The sequence below is a fragment of the Pteropus vampyrus genome, unplaced genomic scaffold (assembly GCF_000151845.1).
Source record: "Pteropus vampyrus isolate Shadow unplaced genomic scaffold, Pvam_2.0 Scaffold48, whole genome shotgun sequence".
Lineage (NCBI taxonomy): Eukaryota > Metazoa > Chordata > Mammalia > Chiroptera > Pteropodidae > Pteropus > Pteropus vampyrus.
The window spans coordinates 5,654,702-5,663,808 of NW_011888829.1; the positions used below are offsets into that span (position 1 = coordinate 5,654,702).

The 9,107-nt window shown below is 42.4% G+C and overlaps 1 protein-coding gene and 1 non-coding gene across 7 annotated transcripts in view; both read right to left on the reverse strand.

Moving 5' to 3' along the window:
* Window positions 1-9,107, reverse strand: part of LRGUK (leucine rich repeats and guanylate kinase domain containing) — an 82,879-nt gene that overhangs the window by 69,230 nt on the left and 4,542 nt on the right. For all 6 annotated transcript variants that reach the window (XM_023530307.1, XM_023530308.1, XM_023530305.1 and 3 more), the window contains exons 2-3: window positions 4,927-5,034; window positions 2,602-2,683 (exon numbers count right to left, since the gene is read on the reverse strand). In XM_023530307.1, the coding sequence (XP_023386075.1) occupies window positions 2,602-2,683; window positions 4,927-5,034 (190 nt within the window). The remainder of the gene's footprint in view (window positions 1-2,601; window positions 2,684-4,926; window positions 5,035-9,107) is intronic.
* LOC111739232 lies at window positions 8,054-8,160 on the reverse strand. The gene has a single exon (XR_002780182.1). It is a non-coding gene; the product is annotated as a U6 spliceosomal RNA (small nuclear RNA).

Consider the following 9,107-nt stretch of genomic DNA (forward strand, 5'->3'; position numbering starts at 1 on the left):
AACTGGGTCTTTTCAGAAAGCCCACAATTAGAGAACTTTCTTTGTTATAAATTTAATTTAACTTTGTTTTAGTTGGACTTAATCCTAAATCTCGTTAATTATTTGAAGCGATTTAAATTATTGCTATCATTTTACTTCGACTCTGGATTGGCTCAAATGTCTGTCTGAGTTTTACATTTTATCCCAAGCAAATATTCTGAATCTTGAATACTAATTAAGGACTATAGTGCTAACACTCACTCCTAATGAAATTATATATAAAACATAAAATTAGTAAAGCATTATACTGTCCTTGGCCAACACTTCACAGCAGGAGCATTTCAGGACAGGAGGATGAATGGGAAATAGACTCGGGGAATCATTGATGAGGATTTGCTACTCTGTCTGTACCAAGAATTTGTTCCCCCATCCGAAAACGGTAATGATAACAACATCTTCTCTCTCAGTCCAGCTCACACAACTAGCCGTTACAGTCACTGAAACCAGAAGGTCTTCTTCACCAGTTTCTACTTCTCTTCCTTGGTCTAAACCGCAACCTTCTCGGGCCTGTCTTTTTTAATGAAATTGTTCTAGAAAGGACAATACATTGAAACATCAACGCTTTGGTGGGTATTAAAGAGCAAATAGAAGAGGGCTGACTATGAGGGGAAACTTAAGGAGAAACTGTCATTGCTTTACAGGTTTTGCCTATTTGTCCATTTTGAGCTCAGCCCCGTGTCTGTCAATAGTGGTCTCAACTCTTAATCTCCATTGCCCCTGTGCCCCCTTGGAGCTGATCTTACATGGAGATAAAGAGATGGCAAGTACATTTCATAGCCTGTAGATGGACAATGCTCAAATCACTAACAGAAAAAACCATGGTCTGTGTTGCCGGGCTTCCAACACAGGCAGGCCCTTTAATTCCCTAATTGGTGTAGTGACCTCTGTGCCCACCAGATGGCAGGAGCACCTCACATCTACATGCCCGGTTCCCAAAGTGTGTCCTGGACCAGCTGCATCACCTTCACCCAGGAACTAACCAGAAATTCAAATTCTCAATTCTCACCCCAGATCTGCTGAATGGGAAACTCTGAAGGAGGGGCGTAGTCATCTATGTTTTACCAGACTGCCCCCCGCCGCCCCCGCAACCCCTTCCTAACACACACACACCCAGGTGATTCTGATACAAGTTGAGATCTGGTCTACATCAGATCAATAAAACTGTCCTCACCAAAAGAAAAATATACTGTATCTTATACACAGTAGGTTCTCAAATATTTCATGAGTTAATAAAATGAGCCACAAAAGATTAAAGAAGACTGATGTGAAGAAGAAAGCTTCATTTGCAACTGTGGACTCCTTGCTCAAGTGACAAGTATGAAGCCACATCTCTTTCTTCTTCACTAGCACTAGCATTGTTGAAGCCTCCCACCATTCTGCAATTCCTTATCCAGTAAATGAAACCAACTTTGGAGGTGTGGGGAGAGCTCCTTCTGGTAACACTAAAAACGTCTTTACGATAATATGACATCTGGGATTGGCTTTCAAATAATCCTGGGAATGGGGGCAGAGAGGTAGAGATGAAGCAAGATAGGCAATGGGCTGATAATTATTGAACCTGAATATTCATAACAGTAGTCTCTATACTTGTACACACGTTTGTAATTTTCCATCATAAAGTCTTATAAAACTAAAAAATAAAGTTTTTCAAAACAATAGCATTTTAAGAATTAAAATATGCTAGAATATTTCTGAGCCACTGAAATGAAAGTGGATTTTAATTACTGCAGTCATATGAGAGGGATAAAAAAAATAAGCCAGAGAAGACTGTATCAGCAACATTTAATTGTCAAAAAAAAGACAGACTAAAGAAAGGAGTGGAAAGATTTGATTGTCAATGAAGAAAGCAGGGCAGAAATAAGAATTTGCTCCCTTTCCTAGAAGTCTAAAGAAAAGAAACTATATACTTTAACTTCAAATAAGATCAGAAAATTAGAAACAAAGATCAAGCTTTGAAGAAAATGAGACTAATTTCATTAAATGTGAGCAAGGTGTCACAGCAAATAGATTATAAAGACCTATGAATAGCAAAGTTAGGTTTAAAGAATCCACTAAATATACAGCAACAGTAAAAGTAAAGAAAAAAATTAATTTGTGAGTCACTGATGCTCGAATAAGAACACAAGTAGCTGGCCAGGATTAAAATGTTGATGCAATGCAAAATAAAGAGTCCATTAAAGGGAAAAAATGAAAACTAATTCATCTACACTGAATAAACTAATAAAGGGAAAGCAAAGGGAATCATCAAATATTCAAGAAGTATTAAAGAAGTAATGACCCGTCTCTTAACAAGAAAAAAGCAAACATTCCATCTGATATTCTTCGGTATCACTGAGTGCCTCTGAACCACAGCATAATGTTGTGCGTTTGCTGACCTTGACTTTTCCTATAGTCATCAGTTATTGGTGCCTTTTCTACATGGAGGTGGAGGATCGAGATGTAAATTGTCCACAACAGCACTTATATCAAGTTTTGTGGTATTAAACTACATTACATACTGCAAAGCTTAAATTTTGAAATGATTCGGTGCTCTATCAATTTACTAGAATGACAGTTACATACCTTCAATTTTATTTAATGAAAGATCCAACTTCTGTAAGTGAACATATCCATTGAGAATGCTAATGTCAGTTAAATCACAACCCTGAGAAAATAAAAAGTGAAAGACTTTAATGTTGCTTTAACAGGTTAGTAGTACTCAGCCTTCTCACACCATCTGGAAACAACAGGTGACAAAAGAAATCCCGACTTTCTTTCAAAAATAGAGATGTGAGAGGACAAAATCTGAAGCCCACTAATAGGATCTCAAAACAGACTACATGCCCCATTTAAAAAATGCAGTCCTCTGAATAACAGCTTAGAAAATTAGTGTTGTTAGCAAGAACAAATACTACTAAAAAGGCAAATGAAAGCAGTGTCATGAAGACCTTCAGAACAGAGTTTTATATTTTTAAAAAACGTGTAATAGTAATAAAGCCAAAGCCTTTGCCAGGTAGAAGAAAAAAAAGGTGACTGCTTAGGATTTAAATGAGACGTTAAAGAGCGTTCAAACCTAATCGGATCATCGGCCCCACCACTGCCTACACTTCCCCAGGGTTTATTTTCAAATCTCTCCCACGACAATCTTATCTGATCAAACAAACGTGTGAAATCCCTAGGGCAGAGATAAGAAATATGAAGTACAGAGAGGTATGTCCATTACCTAAGATCACAGAGCAAATTAGGGACAGGGAAGCAGAACCAAGTCTCTTGAATCCTTGTCCAAGATTCTTTCCATGACATTTTGCTTCCAATGAACTTCAAGTGGGGCTGGAGGGGAATCTGGTGCCTCGGAACAAAGACTCCTATCCCTGCTTTACTTTGTGACGTCAGAGTTGGAAAAAGCTAACCGGTGACGTGCCATTATAATACGCAGGTTCTCAAACAGAATAATGATAGGAGTGTTTAATGAAGGCCATTAAAACAGTAATAAATACTATGCAAACCTACTATGTACAAGGCATTGTGATTGGCGTGATGAGAAATACAATAGTGAAGAACTGTATCGTGCCTTTAAGAAACTTAAGACTTCAGTACGAGAGAAGATACGTACTGAAGTTTATACAAGTAATTAGAGAAAGTAAAAAACAAACAAAAGAACTCGTATAACATAACTAACACATAAGGGGGGAAAAAATCACTAAACCAGGCAACACTAAGAAAGTGTATTCAGTAAGACAGGTTATGAAGGCAAAGTAATTCCACGTGTAATAGCTCAGATGTAAGGAGGTCAGTGGCAAAGTAAGCTAAGCTTCAGTCCATCCAGCTGAAACAAGATTTAAAGAATTGCTTTTTTTTTTTTTTTTTGGTAGATCAATTTAAGCCATAGCGCTATGTACATAAGTAGACTATCGATTGAAAGGGACTTGCGTGGAGATGTACTGGCTGCGGAATTATCCACCAGTCCAATGCCTAACACAGTGAGATTCACACAGGGTGCTCCCTGCGTTATACTTCAGGGCCGGCTGAGCCATTTACAAAATGTTACGAAGTGAAAATAGTTAGGGCTTTAATGTGCTGTCCTCAAAGGACATGCCATGCAGCCAGCATGGGTGAAAAGGGCTTAACATTTCCCCAATAGTTTCCTAGTTCAAATCCAAGACAGAACAGCCTTGCTATGATTTTATACACTTGGGCCAAGCAAAAGTTTAGTGTGCTTTTTTCCGCCTATATATCTGCATTTACTCTGTGGATCTCCAAGGAATATTTCATGCTTTACAATGTAAGGAAGCAAAAGGAGTTAAATTGTTTTTCAAGGACTATAGAAAACAAAATGGGAAAGAAGCTGAAGTATCCGGTTCTTACAAGCCTCTCATGATAAAATTGGAGCCAAAATTCTGTGCTACACTATGAATAACAATACTTTTTTCCCCATTAATTATAGGTATCTTTTCGAAAGTGAGAGAAAGCTCAAAGCTACTTATTTCTTGACATACTGGGGTCGGGGGCAGGAGGGGAGTCAATACCAAAATCCTTTGTTCCCTTGGATTCAGATATAAATTTTAGTCCTGGCACTAATCAGAGAGAAAATCTTAGTCTTTGATTGGTTTTACAAAATCAAATTCGACCTTCTGGAAAGAGGCATTGATTACTATAATATAGACTACTCAAGATGAAAGAAACAGACTGTGAAGGGAATGAAAACAAAGGAATTTGAGGAGCTCATTATTGGATTGGCCAGGGCTCTTTGATGTCTAACATTTACATAAATAACTCTCATCGCCAGACTCCATCAAATACAAGACTGAAATCTGGAGCCACCACAAAAGCTACGAGTACCAGAGAAAACGGTTATGGTCCAACCGATGTCAAGATGGAGCCAGCCAAAGGCGATGTCATCACACTCACCGATAAAGTCAGATTGAGGTAGACCTGTTCAGTCCCAGAACCTGAGCGCCCCAGATGGTAGAGCGCCTCAGCCACGGCCTCCTCTCGCAGCACCCCATCAAATTCCTCCTGCAAAAAAATATCAGAGAGATGGACAAAGAGGAGACTACCATTACAAAACAAACGATCGACCTCGTCACGTCCAGCACTTATTCCGTATAGTACGTACCCAGGAGCTGAGCGCTCCAAAACTTACCAGCCCCAAGGAAAATCGTGTTCAAGACGCAAACATATTACGTATGATTAAAGATAAAGCCACCGAAGCAGTGTTTCTATCGCTACTAAATTTTCAGGTGGTCACTTGTATTAGGTGTTCAAAGTGGAACGAACCCACGAACACAGCAGCAAGCTCATCAATATTAGTGCTGATCATTACGCTGACTGAGTGTGTCACCTTTCCAGGCACTGTGCTGCGTTCTCAGTGGATCAACTCATTTAATCTTCTGACAACCTTAGGTAGGTACTCTTAACTCTATTTTACAGATGAAGAAACTAAGGCTTATGGAGCTTAACTTGCGGGAAACCACACAGCCAGTAGGCAATAGAGCCAGAATACAAACCCAAATCTTTCCAACCCCAGAGCAATTTTAACCACTACACTTGATTGCTTGTCCACAGCCCATAGGATAGTTACATTGAAACGAAGCAATAACTTCTGTAAATCTGGTATTCTTGCTGGAGAAAACAGGTCCTCAGTTTGTTTGCTATTAGCTAATTTTGCTGGATTTACATAATTGGTAACATTTATTAAAAGAGTAATAATCATTTCTGTAAGGAGATAGGCCCTTGGTCTATAGCTATGCAGGGACCAGTGATGGCCCAACACGCCCTTTCCGCAGTGATGACAGAGAGAAGAGATGACAGGTGGCTCAGCGCTGGGCTTGTGCTGCCTTTGACTCCATAATAACCAACACATTCAAACTAACAACAGCATGAGGACACAAAGTGCAGTGATAGCAGTCAACCTGTACACCTAACCATGACTAGCGTGTGGACCGCGACAGCAAGATGCCTTTTCCAGGTCTTCTGTATTAATTCAGGAACTACAAACGCTGCTCAGGCTGCTGGTACCAAGAACATAGGTACGTAGGCTTGTGCTACCGTAAAGATTTTCTTTCTCCCCAAATTTCCACTGGCCCAGGGAAGCAAATATCACACACAGCCTTTGTAGCTGGGCAGGCTTGGTTTGAACCCAAGATCTACCATTTTGGATATATGACTTTGGGCAGATAAAGTTTTCTCTGAGTTCACAGTCTTCATCTATGAATAAGAAATATTATTATCTTCTCTTAATGTTTGGGGAGAATGGGGAAGAAAAAGTGTATATAAAGTTAACAGTGTCTAGAACATAGCAAGTGTCCCCAATAAATGACAGTTGTTACTATTAATTGAGGAAGTTGGAAATTCTGCATCTTAATGTTTCATTCATCCGTACCCATCAACTTGTTCACAAAATAGGAGACAGATATTTACTTTTCTAAATAAAGTTCCAACTTCTTATATAAGGCCCAGGAAGGAATAGAGGTGCGGATGCTACCTTCCCTCCAAAACCTTCCACCGAAATCTCTGACATTTGCCTGAGCCGCCCCCTCCATTTCCTGGATATGAGACGATATTGCACCCCTTGTAGTAGGTGGATGTGTTTTTCATCGTGGCCATTGACACAGAGACCAGCCACACTGTCAGCATTTTCCCAGACCCCAACGCAAGACTCTCCCCGAAACCCTCTCAAGCATCCTTTCAGGTTCCTGCCATCTGTCAGTATTAGGCCTTTCCCTTCTGTCTTTGGTCATTTTCAGACCTTTTAAGCCCTATCTTCATCTTAGGTGGCTTCGGAATCCCCGAGGATGGCCATTCATCACAGCTACTACCCCAAGCACATGCACACGTTTCTTTTCTTTCTCAACTCTACATACCATAGAACTGATCTCCACTCAACCTCTGCCGCTCACGCCCACGGCCATGCTCTGGACCTGGTCATCATGCCAAACTGCTCCAGCCTAGGCACCCGGGAGCCTGGCATTCTGTGACCCCCCTGATCCCACACTGCCTGTGCGTTAGCCTTTCCGGTGCTTACTGGACTCGTTTTCTGACCACAAGAGAACCTCCGGTCCGTTCGTCCTTCCCTTTCTCAGAGTCTGCCTCCTCCTGACCTTACTTCTTTCCCTCCCGGGTCTCCCATGAGCAAGTTCAGTGTCTCTCTACCTCAAGTCTCTGATTCCATGTCCCCTGACTGCAACTACCACATATGCACCCAAACCTGAATCAAGTTCACAGCCAAGTACTGTGCTGTGGCAGAGATTGTGTCACGTTCATCATTCATTTGGAATGAAAATCTTTATGGCAGGCGAAGCACAAGCCAGACAAGTACATACGCAATTTCGGGAATCTGATAAATATTACAAGAGAGGTAGGCAGGGTGCTTTGACTATAAGCAAGGAACTCGTTTTATGTCAGTTCTAGTGGGCAAAAAAGGGCCAACAAGGGTGCTGAAGGCAGGGAAAACATGTGCGAACTCCCAAAGGCAAAGGCGAGCGTGGCCCATTGGGAGAAAGACAGAGTTCAAAATAACTGAAGCGCAAGTGGGAAGGGAGGAATTCAGGGCCCGGTACAGGCGTGCAAGCACCCACCACGGATGGATGATTAATGACCCTCCTTCTCCCCCTGACCTGCTGAGTGGGCTGGGACTGGCCCCCACAGACATGCATCCTGGTGCCACTCGAAAGCCGTCTGTTAGCTGGACTTCAGGGCCATAACAGCCTCCCATTCTTCGTCAGCTGCCTTTCAACTCCCCACCGTGGCTGGTCAGCTCTTCGTCGCTCTCCTCAAGCTGTCCAGTGCCTCTGTTCCCTCGTCCTAACTCTCAGCAGATGCCCTTCTCTTTTCCTCCCCGCCCCCTTTTCCACTCATTAGTTTCAACTATACAGTACATTGGTTAGACGTTTATACAGTTTATAAAACGATCCCCCTAATTGCTCCTTCTCTCATGTGGTTCTCCACCTAGTCTCTACATGAATGCTGACTGCATTCCCTGTGCTGTGCTCCCCATTCCCATGACCGTTTGTCAATTACTCATTTGTACCTCTTTAAAAATACGGAACGCTTCACGAATTTGCGTGTCATCTTTGTGCGGGGGCCACGGTAATCTTCTCTGCATCGTTCCAATGTTAGTATATGTGCTGCCGAAGCGAGCACCTTTCTCTCTTACTTTTGAGGCAAAGCAGTAACGACCAGACACTAACCACTCTGCACCTGTCCTGACGCTTCTCGCTTGGGTCTGGGAGGAAGCCTGCTCCCCCACACGCAGGCTCCCACTCCCTCTGTTTCCTCGGGAGCCATCAATTTTGCCTTCTTTTGCCTGTGATTTTGACCAGTCACTCTCCATTGTCATCCTCCCACCTGTCACTCCTCCAGCTACACAGTATGTGGGTCTCTTCGGTCCTGCATGTTCGAGCTATAGCTATCATCATCTCCCTTAGCAACCAAGCTCTGCCACAGTTGCCTTTTAATCCTTCAGCTCCCTGTCTTCACCTCCTGTTCACTCAACTCACTGTAGTAGGCTTCTGCCTTCGTCATGTCACAAAACCGTAAGGGCCAAGGTCTCCAGTGACCCTCCGGCAAAGCTAAGGAGCGCTTGCTAGGCCTCTTCCCACTTAACATTTTGGCAGCAAAACCATGCCCACGTTCTCAAGACTCTTTCTTGCCTTGGCTTCCCTATCTTACGCTCCTTTCTCCTACTTCTCTGACCAGTCCTTTCCAGTTTCCTTCCCCGAATCCCCCCACATGCTTGCCACTTACATAGGGTTCCACTCTCGGCCTTCCTCTTCTCTCTCTTTTCTTTCTGGAGGATTGCACAGACTCCAATGCTGATGATTCTCAGGTCTCCTACTCTGAGCCCCCTCCCCTGATTTCCAGAGTCCTATGATTCATACGTTCGACTCCTTAAGGTACAGCTCCTCCTGTCCCTTTTCCTATTAGAGTTAATGGCCTTGATATCCCCCCAACCAGGTGATAAACCCAGCAGTCATTCCAGACTTCTAATATTCAATTAGTAACTGTCTATCTCAAATATTTTAAATGTTTTCATCTTCAGTGTCCTTTCTACTTCTACTGCCTTAATTCAGATTCTTGTCTCTCCCACA